Here is a 19,690-nt window from a genome sequence, read left to right on the forward strand (position 1 = left end):
CGCCTTTTCAGATTATACCTTATGTTGTTTTCCGCCTTTCGTTACACGTCTAAAGCAGTCTGCCTTTTGAGTTTCCGCCTTTTGTGATTCCGCCTTTCGTGTTTCCGCCTTATGTCCCTATTACTAGCTTCCATCTGTGTCAGAAACTGGTTACGCGTGTACTGCCCATAACTCCATGTTTGTCACATTCGACATTTATGAAAATTTTGAGTTAATACCATGGAACGTTATCAAATCATAAATACTTTCGACCAACTAGATAAAATCTAGAGAAACTTTAAAGTAGATGGAGTACCGTGTACCTTTTAATTCCGCTCCTAAATGCTTATCTTTGACAGATACGCGTATTTCGACTACCACTTGCAGTCTTCTTCAGTGTCAGTTACTCGTATCCACTTATTTTTACACAATGATGAGAAGGAGGAACTTTGTAATTTTACAACCCCACAGATGATGCGTGTAATTTTAATGTACGCATAGCTCATGTTCGTAACCTCAATCAATCCGCAACAAATTTGCCCGCATATAACTTCAATTTCCGGGAAAAAAACAAGAAAAAAACAATTTCTAAACATATATTTCACTTTATTTATCTGCTATCACTAATCCATTAACACCTGTCAATAAAATTAAAAAATACGCAATTCTCCTCTTCCGTCGTTCGAGTTTCCTCCTCCGTCAGTTTTTTCCAGAACACAGCTCACACCTTCGCCTCCAATCCTGTTGGTAACTGCATCTTATAACTTTACACGGTTGAATGTTGCAGGAAGAAAGTAGTTACAGAAACTTTTCAAGAAACACAGAACATGTTAATAAATCTAATGATTTCAATTGGACTATGATTTGTTGTAAGGCACGCCACTGATCGTAAACAAACTTGACGTTTCAACAACGCGTAGGTCGCTGATATGTTACCGTCGTGTAAATTTATGTCTTTTTAAATTTATAATTATGATATGTGCTATAATTTTGGAAGAGATCACTTTAAATCATGTAGAAATACCAGACATACTATTTCAACTGATTCAATTCGACCGTACATCAACTATGACACAAAAATAAGTCTGTTCCTAGTTTGTGACCTGGTTTATTGCGTCAGTTTACTGACTTACATCACCTTTAATATTAGGATTTTCTTAGTGTGTAGTATAGATTGACTTTCTGTCTATTCAAATATTCTTTGAATTCTGGAAAGGATTATTACTGGTTCATGAGCAAGATGTTCTGCAATAATAAATAACCTCTTTTCAAATTTCCTCAGAACAAACTTTTTTCACTGACAATTTTTACGAAAAACTTCTAAGAAGTTTAAAATTTTTCCCACCGCGAAATATTGTTTCTTAGATTTGGTGATTCAAGAAGGTTAGGTTATTTTGTCTTTGGCTAGAGAGTACGATCTGTCCTTTAAAATGAGCATCAACTTCCTACCTGAACAACGGTGGGTCCAACCTGGTCATCATCTCCTTCACAGCTTTCATTCCGAACCAAGCTCAGTCGGGAACCGGATAAAGACTGTCTCAACGTTGGCGGAAGAACGGATTCCAAAACGTCTGAATTCTTTCGCTTCATCAATCGCTCGGCAATGTGGAGTAATCGATCATCTGACTCAGCATGCAACAAATGGAAGCACTGTCTTTTTCCACGCATTTTCTTCATCATTTTCAAACATTGCAAAACCATACACTGGCCACTGAGGACAAAGTACGCGTACTCAAGGTCACCGCCCGTCCCCGGAACGGCTATCTGCTGTTGGGGCTCGTAATGAGCTACTTTGGCCAGGATGCAGCATTCTCGAATCTGTGGGATGGAAATAATTATGTGCAGTACTGACAAAAATAAACTGCACAAAGGTCGATTTTCAAACAAAATTATCAAGTTTTGAAATTTGTATCTCAACTTCAAATAAGTTTTGTGAATAAATCATTCAATTCTATGCAAGATTTTTTAACTTAATTAAAACCAACCTTTTCTACAACAAATAAAAATTTGTTTCCTAAACATTGAAAAACAAAACAAATGTTATGATCAATAATGTATACCTACCACAAAGTATAAAATATTTTGGATTTAACAAATTTGTAGAAACATAGATTATTTTTATTTCAAGAATATTTCAAATGTATTTTTGCTCAAATGTAGAAATTTGTAATAAATCCGAAATTTTTGGATCAAATGCCATTAACGTTAAACTAAAATAATTTTGATATCCATTTCCAATTTCAGATAAATGGTGTTGCCAAAAGCTTTGACACATGGCTTCAAACACTATCATTTTGTATGAAAATCGGCCTTTCGTGTACTTTATTCCTACCAGTACAATGAGTTGAGGTCTAAAAGTTTTAGACTAAAACCATCCTGGCACGGCGGACATCACTTACCTGCTCCTCTGTCCAATGGTCAAAGTATTGGAAGCGACGGATCGCTTCCTGCATTTGGTTCCATTGCAGCCGCAGGGTTGGTTCTAGTAGCCGTTTGAAATCCTCGCCGGAAACACACAACAATTCGCAGTCAGCTTTTCGTGTAGAGTACAACCAATTTCGGCGGTTGACGACGAATATAGATCCGTTTACACACAGCACCAGCGTGGAAGTAAATGAGTAGAAAATTTTACGTTACTCCTGCTGCATGAGTTTGCAGTCCATGTACAGTGTTTATCCAGCAAATGCGGATTGGGGAACTCTAATTAGGGAACTAAGGAAAGCAACAATCTATAAAGTTCCAATGATGATTTTGACAATGAAATGATGAGCTCATCGCGTCTAAGACATTTATAGGAAGCATGTCAGCTGTCAGGTATCCCGAGCAAAGTAGAATAACAACCGCATAACATAGTGATAACAAGATGTACAGCATGATTTCATTTTGTTATTTTTTGTTATCAATACGAGGACTCTTGTTATCAACAAATTTTGAGCTGTCAGATCGAGGATGCCACCGACGAATGAATGACGTCAAATGTTTGTTATCATAATTCGATCTTTATAACTAATTGATAACATAATAAGTTATCAATGAGGGAAATTGGCTGGATAACAAAACTTGTTATCAATGTGTTTCAAATGATAACACAATGAGATATTTATATGATATCTTTAGTACAAACTTTTGTTATCACGTTTGTTATGTTGCCTGTTTATTCAACCAAAATGATAACAAGCTATGTTATCAAATGCTTGTTATCGGATAACACAACGTGTTACCTTTTTGTTACCCAACTTTGCTCGGGATCACAGATGGACAAATATTGGTTCTAGTAAACCAACAATCTTATGTTGACTTATTTATATCTAATGGTTGTTGAACCTTAGACAAGTCTGTATCTTCACCATAGTTCCTATACAACGTAATAGTAGAAAGCTTCTGTCATAAAATCGAGCTTTTCTGTAATTTGGAAATCACTCAAACTTTTCGTTCCTCAAGTTGAGAATTTCGTTTCGCTGTTCTCACTTCGCAATCAAACAATACCTGCCACAAGTATTGCTGCCCTATCCCAAGGTTGTATTCCAATGAAAGCATCGTAAATGTTTCATACCTCAATGTAAAACAAGGCTTCCCATTACCAGCAAAATTCGTTTGTTTCCTGTTCAACTTCCATATCACTTCCTAATTCTAGCTCATTGTCCGCATCCATCGCTCGCCTCACTCCCGCAACTTCATTTTTTATGGGAAAACTTATTTGGGGCGCCATCTACCCATTGGCGTAAATAAGAGGGTGGCTAGGGGTTGCTCTGTCCCCGTCAAACTTGAGCTTACCTTCTCCTTGACATTTTTGGACAAGAAATGACGAGATAGTTATCGATTCTTTAGCCGAGTAGTTAGAGTCCGCGGCTACAAAGCAAAACCAATGGAAATTTCCTTGACTTCACTGGGCATAGAGTATCATCGTATCTTCCACACGATATACGAATGCGAAAAGGCAACTTTGGCAAAGAAAGTTCTCAGTTAATAACTGTTAATAAGCTGAGAAGCAGGCTCCCTCCCAGTGAGAACGTAATGCCAAGAAGAAGAAAAAAAAATCGGTTTATAAATATTAGCGAAATAAGCATTGGAAAGTTATGTGAATCCATAGTGATGTTAAATCCTTAACCTACAATTCAGAGAGATGTGTCCCTCCTAGATCTGATACCTATTTACGCCTATGCATCCACCCCCGCCACTTTGCATAGTTTGTGGCTTGCCGCAAGTTTGCGATCGCAATCTCACAATGACGATGATGAATGTAACCTGCCTCCCGAAAGTAATTTCCCCAAAAATAAGCAATAAAATTCCCTAATCTATTAATCATACTAAAGGCAAGGGTTGGGTGTGGCAACATTTTGTCAATCAATACACTAAAACTGTTTGCGATGGAAATGTCCCCGATCGTTACACGAGTCTACCACAACCGTTACAAATTGTTCCCACGCTTTCAGGTTGCAGAAAACTGAATATTAGCACGTGATTTGCAACTTTTTTCCTTTCGGCGTGCCTTCCTACATTCCGTTCCGAAAAACTACATCGGGAAAACTTGGGAATCAACAAAAAGGTAAAAAAAAGGAAAAGTTTTAATTCAACCTATTAGGCAGCTACTTGAATAAAGGAAAGATAGGTCATAAGCTTGAATAGTTTCAAACAAAAGCTCAGACGTGTGTGACCGCTTGGTAAAGTTTTATGACATGTGTTAAGTTTTCACCCAACTGATATTTGACGTTGAAACTTCCGTATTGTTCCGTATTGCATTAGGGTGATGTGCTAGTATCCATCGTATTAGGCATTGATCAGTGAGAACTGCAATTTTCCCAGTATTGCAGTGAATGATGCTAACACAAACCGATGCCAAACAATTCTTTCTCAAAACGGCTTTAGCATTGTACAATAACATTTAGATAAATCTTGATCTCTTTTTGGAAATAATGCAAAGAAAATGCATCTTACCGTATTCTCAGTCCGTCGTATCGTTTTCAACTCTGTCGCAATCAGTTTCCAGATTCGTCTCACAACTTACGGCTCACTGTGTGTATTGAATGGTTAAAACACAACATATCAACGCTATAATAAAATGTTTTACTAGAATATATAGATCTACTGGCATCTCCCTCCATTCTTTCAGCATGATGGAATATACTAATTTCCTTTAAAATTCATTGTTCGTTATCAAAATTCAGCCCAAACATATGAACACAATTCCTTTTGACCGTACAATTATGGCATTTGCTCACAGTACAGCGAAAACAACACAATCAAAGAAACCGTATTTTTACATCGAGCGTCGCGCACACATTGATGCGCACAAGCTTTTTTTTCTCAGTACGACGGATTGAACTTTGTTTACATTCTCAATTATACGCGGCAGTTGAGGAAATTTCGTAAAATTTGGTGATTTATTGAAGTTTTACGGCGTGTGATTGGAATGAAATCCTTCAGTGAAGAAGTACGAAGGTTTTCCATAGTGAAAATAAGTACCCGGCGAAGTAAGTCACCCACGGGGGCGGGAAGAAACTTGTGTTGGAAAGTGGTGTGGCTCAGTCGATCGCTAAGCATTTCTCTCAAATCGTGTTCGTCCATGCGATTTCGGTGAAAAAGTGCAAAGTGGATAATTGAACTGAAGTTATTTGCCAAAATACAGTAGTTTTATTGCATTTTTGGTGTACAAGTGTACAAACCATAACAGCTTTCATAAAATTACACTTGGATAATGAATCTATGTTGCAGGTAAGTTTGAATATTCGCCGAAGTGGAACATTTAAAATTTGATACGACGAATAGTAGCGCTTACGACGAAGAACAAAACCCTATTATGGTTGAAATGTGTAAGTCAATAAAATAAGTAAGGGATCATCCATAAATACATAACGCAAAATATGACCATTTCCAAACCCACTCTTCGCTAAGCCACACTATATGTTGACGTTTCTGTCAATGGGCTCACACAATCGAGCAGCGAGAACTGTCAACGCGTGAGCCAAACGAACATGCGTTATGTTTGTTTTGAACTTTTCTTTAGGAGTAATGTAGAAGTTACGTCGGCAATCTTTTCTATTTCATCGAATGCAGTTGGATTGGATGGTGTGTCTTTGAGATTCATTAAAATGGTTTTACCTTATGTTGTTACCCCTATCACGTATCTTTTCAACTTGTTTATTTCTACATCAAAGTTTCCTCGAGCATGGAAAGCTGCAAAGGTCTTGCCAATTCGTAAAAAACCAAAGAGTAACAGGTTGGACAATCTTCGTCCAATAAGCATTCTGAGCTCGCTTTCTAAGGCTTTTGAAAAGATTTTAAAAATTCAAATACAAGGTTTTGTTCAACGATTTGAACTTCTTAGTCCGCACCAATCCGGATTTAGAGCAGGGCGAAGCACAACTACCGCACTACTCAAGGTTCATGATGATATTCATCAAACCATTGATAAGAAAGGTGTAGCTTTTTTACTTCTTATTGATTTTTCAAAAGCTTTTGATCGAGTACCACATGTTAAGCTTTTGAATAAGCTGTCGACTCAATTTTACTTTCATCGTAATGCTGTAACATTAATCAAATCATATTTGAATCTACGTACGCAAGTGGTAGATGCTAACGGTGAACTCTCTAATCCAATCACTATTCTTTCAGGTGTACCTCAGGGGTCCGTCTTGGGTCCCTTGCTTTTCTCTTTATTTATTAACGATCTGCCATCCGTTCTGAAGTTCTGTCTAATACACATGTTTGCAGATGATGTGCAACTTTATTTCTGCACGGCTAATACCAATTTAGAAAGCGTAGCAGTACTAATAAATTCTGATCTTAAGCGGGTTCAAGAATGGTCTGAGAAAAATCTTCTTCCGATAAATCCATCAAAGACGAAAGTCATATTTATTTCTAGGCAACAGGCTCGTTCACCTTTACCTAATTTGTTGATCAACGATGAAATCATACAATATGCCGAAAAAGCTTCTAACCTAGGAGTGATATCCCAAATTAATCTTGAATGGAATGTCCAAGTGAACTCACAATGCGGGAAAATTTACGCAGGTCTTCGTCACTTAAAACTTACAGCTTCTATGGTTGCCGTTTCAACTAAACTACGATTGTTCAAATCGCTTTTGTTGCCTCATTTTTCGTATGGTTTAGAATTGATTTTAAATTCATCGGCTTCAGATTATGACCGTTTAAGAGTTGCTTTGAACCACTGTGTACGCTGGATATTTAATCTTAACAGATATTCTAGAGTAACGCACTTACAACGACAACTTCTGGGGTGTTCCTTTTACAATTTCTTCAAATTACGTTGCTACACAACATTGTTTAAGATAATAAATCATGGGCCAAAATATCTTGCTGATAAGCTGCAACCTTTCAGAAGCATCCGAGTACGACACTTTGTGTTATTGCAGCATAACTCGTCGCACTACAGTAATACTTTCTTTGTACGTGCAATTATACTATGGAATCAACTTCCTAATGAAATTAAAGTTACGCGTTCAGCAACAAGTTTCCGTCGTAAATGTTTAAGCTGGCTTAATGGGGGAAATTAGAGTGAACGATGCAGCAAGTCAACGAAAAAGAGAAAAGTTAATGTTTGTATTGTATTGTTTGAATTTATTGAATTTGTAAAGAATGGAAGTGGTAAATTTGAAGAACAAAGATATTACCGATTGTAGTAATTTTATAAGGGAAATACCCTTACGCTACAAGTATTTTCATTAATAAAATAAATAAAAATAATGTAATCCGCTTGAATATGTTTCGTTGAAAGTTGTTTTGCATAGAGAAAAAAAAAATTAAAATATTTTTAGTTGTTAATTATTTCTGCTGTTCATTTTTTTGGAAATGTAGCTCAAAGATCTATAACGAAACAAAATACACTTTTTAGCAATGATGAAGTCATGTCCGTGTTACAATGTTATTCTCAACGCAGAGCAAACACAGCACTGCTGGTCTGTTGCTATATCATTCCATTTTACTTCCGCTTATCTCTCTATATTGAGCTAGTGATCCTCACTAGCTGCCCTGCTAGCGTTGTTTAAGGTGAAGATAAATCGAAGCCAAAGTTCAAATTTTCAAGAGCACGGATCTGGAGAACCAAACATCCGTTTAAGCTGAAAACTTAATCGATTGATCACTAGTTGGTGGTGACCAATCGATTAGGTTTTCAGCTTAAATGGATAATTGGTTCTCCAGATCCGTGCTCTTAAAAATTTGAACTTTGGCTTCGATTTGTCTTCACCTTAAACGTAATTTATGGACGACCCCTTATTCACAAGACATGCGCCATAGATGAATAAGGATTCTATTACTGTGAAAATGCTCTTAGATCACTAAGCTTTGAAGCGGATTATGACTCCAGTAGAGAAGCAACAGCAGAAAGAAGAAGAATAAATTTTAAAAAGCGGTCGCAGAACAAAATGTCCTATTCGGATTACTTTTACTTCCGTACAACATAGTACTGAAAGGCCAAAATAAATTATTTAAAGGTTGAGCATCATTTCTCATAATACATCGTATTTATTATATCAATCGAATCAGCTCAACATGCTGAGCAAAAGTCATCCGTCTATATGCATATATGTTTATTCATGCATTGTAAACCGGATTTGTCGGAGATGTTCAGAGGAAGAATTATCAAAACAGGTAATAAAAACCTTGCTGAGAAGTTTTTGCTAACACTTCATTCGGAAATAGGAATAGACTAGGTCAGTTCAATGCGATCTAGATCCATTTCAGATTTCTGTCCCACGTTCAAAATTATGCAATCGAGAAAAAAAATTGAAAACTTTAACACATTTTTGCTCTGTATTGGCAAACAAAGTGGCAAATTCAATTTCTTCCTTTAGGACATTTCTTTTTTACGAATTGGGTGCATTTCAGTATCAAGGATTATTTTTTGCAGCAAAATGTAAATTTCATTATAAAATTATTAGTGGTACTGTTGGCTCCATCCCATTACCCCGAACGCCATTACCCCGAACGCCACTACCCCGAACGCCACTACCCCGAATGGGTCACTACCCCGAAAGCCACTACCCCGAATGGGTCATTACCCCGAACGCCACTACCCCGAATGAGCCATTACCCCGAATAGTATGAGATGTAGGCCAGTATCTTGCTTTGCGGGCAAAAATGTTAACCATACTGTTAAAAAAATCATTTGACTTTGGATGTATGCGTATCTAATGGTAATTTGTGGTGAGTAAAATTCGTCGGCAAATGATCATCATATATTTTCCCTTCTTTCATATGTCTGCTATTTTTTTTTTTTTTTTAATATATTCTTCTTTTTTACTGAGGCAGTACATGTTTCTCAGCTCAGTGGGCACTTTCGCAGTCCAAGGGGTCATTCAAAAATTTCATAACACCGAAAATTGCCATTTTTGACACCCACCCACCCCCGTCATAACACTTTTTCTATGGAAATTTCACAAATTTTGTATGAGGTGTAACATTTCGAGAACAACCTACCTACCATATTTTTTTTGTCACCTTCACCGTTATGAAATTTGTGAATGGGCTTTTAATAGAACAAGCCTTTTATTGACTGAGAGCTTTCCTAATCAATTTACAATTCTTGTACATGTGCTTCTATGCCCAGGAATGTCAAGGAAATTTTTGATGCATTAACCCTCTAATACCCAAATTTTTATTTTCGATTTAAGTATTATTTTTCGTTATCTAAAATCGTTCTAAACACGTTTTGGGCATTTATTTATTTTTATTCGCATATTTTTAAATTTTGGTTTTTGATTTTTATAATTTTTATTTTTGAACATCCCTAGCTTTTTTCATTTTTTCTTGAAGCCTTTTCTAGTTGTTGATTTTTGGCAATAATAAAAATTTAAATTGTTACAATATTTTTAAAAATATTAAATTTTTAATTTTTTTTCGAAGCGTATTTTATTTTCCGTGTAACTAACGGAAAAACAGGTTTGAAATGATTTTAATACTACCAGGCTCTTCTTTTGTGATAGGTTAATCGTAGAAAAATATAAAAGGTACGATTATTTATATTAAACGTTAAATGAAGCCCAGGCATTTGTAGGTTATATAAGAATGCAATTTTTCAAACAATTTCTAAAAATACCAAAAAGTTTCAAAAGTCATAAAAAACTTTTCTTATATGCGTGTTATGAGTCAAGGTATAAGCCAAAAATAAAATCATTTTGATTTCCGAGCTACGAAAAAATACACAAAATTCCAAAGTGTACCCCGTCTAAAGGCGGGGTTGGGTATTAGAGGGTTAAGAATTACCACAGGAGGATTTCGAACCTATACCCTCAATATGGTCTTGCTGAACAGCTGCGTGCTCACCGGTAGTTAGGCTTCTTGGTGATGATTATATTTCAATTTTGTTTTCAACAAATATTTTTCTTTCTTATGTATATAGGTTGTGTGATACATCACATTGTCACAGTGATTATTCACATCATAGCTGCAAGCATTTCACCAGAAATTTACCCTTCTTTCTTTAATAGGCTGTTCTTCGTTGGATGACCCATGTAACCACTACCCGCTAATCCACCTTTTTGGTCTTATAGGGCTATTATACGGCTAAAATAGGGTATGTCAGTTGTTTAATAGCAGTATATTAGCACGCAGAACGAATACAAGTGCTATTTGGTTACTTTGGGAACAAGTCACGCTAGTATTTTCATATGGAATATATATATATATATATATATATATATATATATATATATATATATATATATATATATATATATATATATATATATATATATATATATATATATATATATATATATATATATATATATATATATATATATATATATATATATATATATATATATATATATATATATATATATATATATATATATATATATATATATATATATATATATATATATATATATATACTAGTGGTCCCGGCAAACTTTGTCTTGCCATCAAGTAGGCTGTTGTAAAACGTCATGTAATCCCCCATACAAAATGACACATTAGTCTTCCCCGGTTTTCCCGATTATTCCGAAGACTTTCCCAAACTTTTTTCTCACACGAACACGTCGCATTCCTTGCCGTGTGCAACTGTGAAAAACTGACGCCAATTCGTTCATCCGTTCTCAAGTTATTTCGTGACATACAAACACCACTCCATTTTTATTTATATAGATATATATATATATATATATATATATATATATATATATATATATATATATATATATATATATATATATATATATATGTGTATATATATATATATATGTATATATATATATATATATTATATATATATATATATATATATATAATATATATATATATATATATATATATATATATATATATATATATATATATATATATATATATATATATATATATATATATATATATATATATATATATATATATATATATATATATATATATATATATATATATATATATATATATATATATATATATATATATATATATATATATATATATATATATATATATATATATATATATATATATATATATATATATATATATATATATATATATATAGATATATATATATATATATATATATATATATATATTTAAGGAGGTATCCTCAAGGCATTCATTGAAGATAATCCTGCTATAATTATAATAAAAAATATCCCTTCTTTTATCTTTTTGTATTAACACAGTCAGGTCGATTACACTTTTCTACCATCATCTTTCATCTTAAATCAACCACAACTATTTTTTGTGGTTACCTTAAAGAAATTCAGCTCAATGATCCTACAAACCAACGAAAGTATTTACTTTAGAGGCGATCAAATGGTGTCGTTTTTCTATTAGGTTGGTGTTTAAGCGGGTTGCATAGAACATCACTTGCAGCGATAATATCAGAGTGATCTTCTACAGTACTGACCCGATTTTGTCAGCCCCATTTGAAGGAAAACTTGTTGTTCCTATCATTACATGAAAGAATTCCTATCATTTCATGAAAGAATCCAACATCTTTTTTTAGTCATGTTGAAGTTATCATGAATATGCTTCAAGTAAAGAAGAAATAATATTGAAACATAACTTACATTTTTAAAGAGAGCTGAAAAAACGTTTTCAAAAAGGGGCTGGCAAAATCGAGTCATCTATGTATTCCCATCGTTTACGAAACAAAATCTTTAACAAGATCTTACTAGCATGGGAAGTGAGGGGCAGCATCCAAAACCAGATATTACTACACCCTAATTTTGTGCATTTTATAGTTATCCTTTTCATATTAAATTCACCCTTCTTTTCGAAATAGACTGTTTTTCAAAGCATTGCAATGTAGCTATGGAGATCTCATGAATTTTAGTGAACAAAGCCAAACGAAACTTAGTATGTAAAAATTATTTGCTGAGAACTTGTTTAATACTCATAAATAATCGTAAAATTATCTCCCCATTTTCTGATTATAATTAGTCTCAATATGTTATGCATTCGGGGTAATGGCGTTCGGGGTAGTGACCCATTCGGGGTAGTGGCGTTCGGGGTAATGACCCATTCGGGGTAATGGCTTTCGGGGTAATGGCGTTCGGGGTAGTGGCGTTCGGGGTAATGGCGTTCGGGGTAGTGTCATAGAGTCGGTACTGTTACGTACATATATAAATACGGCGTTATGGATGTTTGCAGAATTGCATATTCACATGGGATGGGCAGGTCAAATCGTAGGTGGAAAATGTGCATGCTCAAGACAAGGTGGAGGCTTTTCAGGAAGGCTCAAGTGTTATGTGGCAAAAGAGAGCCACAAGTGTGAAGTCGAGTAGGCTAACTGGGGGTAAAACGCGCCCTCTAAGGAAGGAAGCGTTTTTAGCTATGAAGAACATTATCATAAGCCATTTTTTTATTCATTATCTCATAGAAAAACATGTTTTCTATCAAATAGTAGAAATATCCATTTATTTTATTATTTCTGGAGTTAATAAATCAATTTTTTATAAAATGCTTGCTTATCTGCATTTATATTTTTTGCGGTGTAAAACGCGCCACCTGATTTCGGCGTTAGTCATTCGCGCGCACGCATGCGCAATCATGCTTGCAAATACGTTGCATAATACATAAGGGCGTTTAATCAGATGTTATTGTTCGATTATAGTTAATGGGGTTGTATAGGCGATGTCAACCTCCTGACACCGCCTATACAACCCCATTGAAAAATAACGAGCAAACATCTCTGGTTCCCACTGGGAAGTGGTTCCCACTGACAGCTCAATGTTTGTAAACAAATAACCGTTTGCGGAATAACAATCGATGATGGCGAAATCTTTTTCTCCGAAAAAAATATTTTCTCGCATAACAACTGTTATTTGAACAAACAAACGGTTGCAAACTATTGGATTGCAGTACAGCAAGTCAATTTGGGTTGATGTGATTAGCTTAAACACATTTTAGTATTGGAGGAAAAATTCCCTAATATGATTATGCCAATGTACGTTGTTGCTCTTGAATTTGATGCTGACCACGAAAACATGGCTGCCTAGCACCGGGTTGATACATGTTGATTCGAAAAATGTGCATTTGTAAGGTTCAAATTGGCACGTAACTACAACTTGGCATTACGTTTGCTGAAATTTGAATTCAATCGGCTGTTTTAGTGTTATGAAATAGGAGTGGCCGTTTTGCCCCACGAGTTGATTAAAGTTTAAGTCCTTCAATGCGCTTTTTAAGGATAAATTCAACACTTTTTTCGCGTGTAATACAAACTATGCGAGTGCACAAGTCGATTCTCGGTGAAAGTTTCAAAAGTTTTGTTGTTTATCGGCCTGAAAAATGGCCTAGAAAATAACACAAAATTACAACGAAAACAGCGAAAAACGTTTTTTCGAGTTTTTCACGATTTTTGCCAGGAAAACACTTAAAAATATATGTAGAGAAGCATTTTAATACATTTTCCATTATCTCGTGTGAAAAACAGCGTCCCAAAGCACGTCGTTCGTTCAAAACAAGGGTGGCACGTTTTACCCCAATGGCGCATTTTACACCCAGTTCCCCTAAGGGGTCATGCACAAATTACGTCACGCTCCAAGGGGGGGGGAGGTGGTCAAGCCAAGCGTGACAAACCTTACAAAATTTTCGAAGGACTCATACAAAAAACGTGACAAAGGGGGGGGAGGGGGTCGAAAAAGTCGAAATTTAGCGTGACATAATTTGTGTACCATCCCTAAATGGTCGGGGTTCTGCTAAACCGCACCAAGTGCCATTTTTTCCCAAATTGAGTTTTTCACACCAAAGGACTTAAATAATCATAACCTCTCTACCATAAAAATATCGAGTGATTTGAACAATCCCTTGTAATCTTAGATCATAAATTTTGTTTGGAAGAACACGTAAAACTGTAATTTTGTTCAGCCAGAGTGAACCATAAACCAACGCACGTCATCAGAAAGAATTCATTTTTCAGATAAAGCTATATTTTTCCAATTTCCTTCTATATTCTTACAATTTATCCATTCCAAGCAACTCAGAAGCAAACAGAGGCCAGTGAAATTGGGCAGCAATTGATTAATTAAAATTAAATATTGTTTCGGTGGCGTTGATCTATTTTCTTTGAAATTTTATCCAGCCACACCGCACTAAGTACTGTTTATCTGAAAATCACATTTAGACATGAAGTAAAGGCATTTACATGCCATAAATACTTGCATTTGCTTGTTATATAACATGTTTATCAATCCACACAGAAGCCGTAATGAAAAAAACGAATTCATTTAATCTGTTACTGTGTTAATAACTCAGGTGGACTTGGTGCGCTTTAGTTGTTCAGAAAATGGCATTTTCGCCATCAAACCCCGTCAGACAAAGTGCACATTACATGATTCAAGTTTATCACCTTTCCTTCAAGAAGTGAAGACGACCTAGTGGTAGCACTTTTTTTTCTGAAGTTCTATCCGATGGTGATGGAAATCAAACAACTTTTAGATTCTGTGGTTATTTTTATATTGCAGTAAAACATCAGCAGGTCAATGTACATCTGAAATGATGGTCATTCCTGGCTAACACTACGCATTGAACTGTGAACTTGATCAGCAAAGATGCACCAAATGGGAGCAACTTGGTGCGCTTTGGCAGAGCGAATTCATGGTTTTCTTCGATCTTTAGGATTTATGTATGAACACGTGAGAACCTGGATTTTATATCCTGCAAATAAATAATAAAACAATATGTTAATCAGTCCCCAGTTCGGGAAGTCTCCCCTCTGCGCCAACTGCAGCCAGTACTTATAGCTCAGAAATATCGTAGGTACGAACAGATAAAAGGTACCAAGCCAAAAGGCAGAATAATTTATATCATTTGAGATAGGTAGACATGACAGTCCTTTCCCCTTTAGAAACTTTACTCTTTAAAAGCCAGCTACAAGTTGCAACAACTCATACAACGAACAATCGAAAATATATCCAAAGAATTCCACGATCTTATTTTAAATACGCAAATTTGCTAATTCCAAGACTACAACAAAACATTCAAATCATTGGATTTTACTGCTCAACATTACATTTGACAAATTCGTCAACACTAAAGAACAATTTCGTTCATCTCCATACAGCAATCGCTTTCACAAAAGAACAACTACGTTCACAATAAACGACAATTTCGTCAGCACTGAAGAACAATTTGGTTCAACACAAATTGGAAATTTCACCACACTTTCAAAAACAGATACAATTGGCAATTCACCACCCCAAAGAAAATCGATTATCTTCAACACACGTTTCCATGATCCTCGTCGCCACTTTTATATCCTGCAAATAAAGAATAAAATAATATGTTAATCAGTCCCCAGTTCGGGAAGTCTCCCCTCTGCGCCAACTGCAGCCAGTACTTATAGCTCAGAAATATCGTAGGTACGAACAGATAAAAGGTACCAAGCCAAAAGGCAGAATAATTAATATCATTTGAGATAGGTAGACATGACACTGGATTCAATACATACGAATCCTTCCCATAAACACTGTGTGGATTCCAACATGCACGGTGATGATAAGCATCATTTGTCTCCAATTTTACTTGTGTTGTTGAAAACTGTGAAACACATCCAACCATACCGAACCAAGAACCATATTTTTCAATTTTTGTTCAGCCAGAGTGAACTGAGTGCTTCATATTGTTTAATGAAATCCAATTACATCGTTAATTTTCGATGATTTACTAGAATATTTAATCTCGGTGTACTTATTGAACACTGTTAATCGCATGTGAGCGATAAAAAAAATTAAAATTATCGTCCGCGATAAACAGGTACAGGAAAAGAATTTAACGTAAAATGTCTCGGAATAAAGATTTTGGCACTTGGTGCGGTTTAGCAGAACCCCGACCAAATGTAAATGCAGCAACGTGCTTTTGAGGAAAAGGAGAGATGAGTGAACGAAAGAGTTAAGGGGCTGCTCCCTCTTACTCAATATTTCGTATCTCTTTATGGAGTAAGAGAACGATAGTAAAAGTTAGTGTTCATGGCTACCTCGATAGTCCCTTGGATCGCATTTTCACTGCTTCTGCGTTCTGTAACTCGATACGTCCATAACTTGAAGGTCCCTTAAATTTCGAGTTATGGAGTGTTGACTGTATCCCCCTACCCTTCTTCTTCTTGGCATAACGTCCTCACTGGAACAGAGGAGCCTGTTTCTCAGCTTAGTGTTCAATAAGCGCTACCACAGTTGCAATTTTTGCATTGGTATAACGTGTGCCCAGGGGGAAATTTCAATTACGAAAAGATCCTGGATCGACCGGGAATCGCAGCCAGACACCTTCAGCATGGGTTTGCTTTGTGGAGGTGGACTCTAACCACTCGGCTAAGAAAGGCCCCGGTCTTTTGCCCATACAAAAATTTAAAATTTGTATGCTCTTCATTGTTGAATTTGATGCATTGTTGCACAGCTGAATAATAGCATTACATTCGATTACCATGCAGTTTCGGAGAGCCCGCCTCCAAAAGTAAACTTCATTCGACAGTCACATTATGATCGGATTGCATGTCGAACACCCATTCATCTATGTAACGATTTTTCGTCAGATGATAGTCTGGGAAAATGATGATATGTGTGTGAAAATATCTCATGTAGCTTGAATATTTGCATACAGTCAAACCTCCATGAGTCGGTTTCTGAAGGGAACATCGACTCATGTAAATATCGAATCATGGAACAGAAATGCTTCGGAAAGCAGTTTGAGGGGACCATCAAATTTAACCATGAAATTTTGTTTTTAACATGCTTTCATGAGACGATATAGAGTCGTGGAATATCGAGTCATGGAGGTTTCACTGTAGTTAAGGACCTAACCTGACAGGGATTAACTTACTTGCCGTAGTGCAGGTCGCAGTCCGCGGGCAGTCGTACAGGAACGCAATATCGCCAAACATTTCTCCCGGCACACGGACACCACACGGCACATCGACGAATTGCTTGTAAATCTGAGCAGGAAAGAAAAAGTTGAGCATATGATTCTGAATACAGTGATTCAAATTCATATTCGTACAGTTTCGTATTGTTTTCATATCAAGTTGGTATGACCCTTTCACGTGGCCCAAAAATGAAATTAAGAGTCTCCAGTAAACTTGGGATTGCTGAATTCGTTGACGCTCTCAGAAACGTTCCAGCACGTCACAATTTTGTGCTACAAGAATCTTATAATATACAGATTTTATTGATATTCAGAATAAAATAAAACTTTAATTCAATTCGAATGTTTTGATAATTCAATCAACTGAGCATGAGCTGAGTATGAGACATTGTATGAATAAAATTTCCCGATTTGAAATCGATTCAATGGAATTTCTGAACATGCTGGCAAGCTCCGTACAAAATGCGTCGTGTTTTATATGACCAGACACAATACTTGTCTAAATCGTAAAAAAAATCTTTTAAGTAACAAACATATTACAAACTTAAACATATTACAATTTCCATGGTAACTCTGCATTCAACTTGATAAACTTACATGCAAGTTGGATGAAATCGATACATCTCGCTTAGTTTGAGATCTCAGCCAAGTATGTAGCTTGTTGTTGCTGAGCAAGCGAATGGATTACCACGTTTTTAACAACGTTACGATAAAGAAAAGATTCTTCTCTATCACCCAGTGGTGATAGTTTTATCCGTTTCCATTCGTTTGCTTATATTCTACATGCTACACACTCGATTAGCAATGGCTTTTGGGGCGAAATCATAAGTTATGCGAGGTAGCATCCTTACAGTCAATATTTAGAAATCAGACGTGCAATGACATTTTCGAAAACGACTATAAATTCAGCGAACTCAATTTAAACAAATTGTAGTATTTTGATGCTTGGGACAAAACAGTGTGATATTTTGGATTCAAAATACTTTATCAATAATACTGAGCAACACTTTTTTCTCAAACACCGAAATACCGCCATAAACTTAATTTAAAGCTGCTAAATCCATTGCCATTTTCAAAAAGATCATAGTACGTCTAGTTATTGTGCTATGGACTGTTCTAAATAAATTATTTAAATACATGTTTTATTGCTCAATTTACCACAGATTTAAAATTTATTAACAAAGTTCAATATTAGGCATTGCAGATTTTGTTTTCATTTGACTTAGAAACATGATCGAAGCAAGCGAAAAAAAGAACATCCCATCTGTATCGGTCCATGATCGCAAGTTGTAACAAGCTTGCTAAAAAAGAGTAACTAACGAGAGCCCAGAAGAGAGAGAGCGATGAGAAAATCATGCACTGCTATCCCCACGATCTAATCAGAGCTGTAGCAGTAGGGGAAAAGCATTAATTTACGACTAACAAGAATTTTGTGCCATCCATAGGTCGTTGCTAGGTGTCTTTTGATTGTTTTGTGTTATCGTGTTTGGAGAACGTTTAGTCAAGATTTGCTTCTCAAATGCAAACAGCAATATTTAAAATAATTTTAAACAACAGAATAGGGTAACCAATATATTTTGCACCCCTATACATTTTGGACCCCCTGGGACATTTTTCTGCAAATTTCCCAGTTTAAATCGAAAGACCAACTCAATTCGCATGCCATTTGGAAAGATAAGACTTTTCCGCACTTGCATCAAGCGTTTGTACATAGAAAATGTGTTTATTCTATCTGAAATTAATTAAATTTAATCGGTTCATCCATGCAACCGTTACAACACGTTACTGGCAGAAATCGAAGCCGTCAGAAATTTTTCAAATGTAAACAAAAACATTTTTCAAATTTGAAATGAACTAAAAGCGTAGAATTTCTTCGGTTTTCCATTGTCAATCGATTGATTAGACTATGGGCAAGCATATTATACAACCAGTGTCGTGGACTTTGTCGCCAAACGATAAAAAATGCCAGGGGTCCAAAATATATACTTTGAGGGTCCAAAATGTATTAGTGTGTTCAAAATAATGACAGACAGTGCTTCACAATTCAATTATTTTCGACGTTTTTCGGATTCTACATGACTATATGGGCATTTTTATCTCATAGAACAAGCTGTTCGCTACATTTTGGCATGTTTTTTTACTTGGTTACGCTGTGCAATTTATTAATTGGAACAAAAAACTTAAATCACTTCCTTAGGGGGTCCAAAATACGATTGTTACCCTATACCGTGGAGAATCAAAATTCACACGGTACCAATATCCGGACACTCTGATAATTATCATTAATTAAATGTTAAACTTAAATTATCATTTGTAAATTTTGTACATAAATTCCTCCTTCAACCTTATTGGTCATTTCAAATTAATTCATAATCTAGTTAGCATTGCCTAACAATAAGTAAAAATAAAA

General features: G+C 35.5%; 1 protein-coding gene across 1 annotated transcript in view; it reads right to left on the reverse strand.

The window, feature by feature from the left end:
- The window catches only part of LOC5571992, a 33,722-nt gene that overhangs the window by 6,736 nt on the left and 7,296 nt on the right, over nt 1-19,690 (reverse strand). Inside the window, exons 4-6 of the mRNA XM_021843367.1 lie at nt 17,239-17,350; nt 2,379-2,512; nt 1,429-1,797 (exon numbers count right to left, since the gene is read on the reverse strand). Of these exons, the coding sequence (XP_021699059.1) occupies nt 1,429-1,797; nt 2,379-2,512; nt 17,239-17,350 (615 nt within the window). The remainder of the gene's footprint in view (nt 1-1,428; nt 1,798-2,378; nt 2,513-17,238; nt 17,351-19,690) is intronic.

This window comes from Aedes aegypti, chromosome 1 (genome assembly GCF_002204515.2).
Source record: "Aedes aegypti strain LVP_AGWG chromosome 1, AaegL5.0 Primary Assembly, whole genome shotgun sequence".
NCBI classification, from domain to species: domain Eukaryota; kingdom Metazoa; phylum Arthropoda; class Insecta; order Diptera; family Culicidae; genus Aedes; species Aedes aegypti.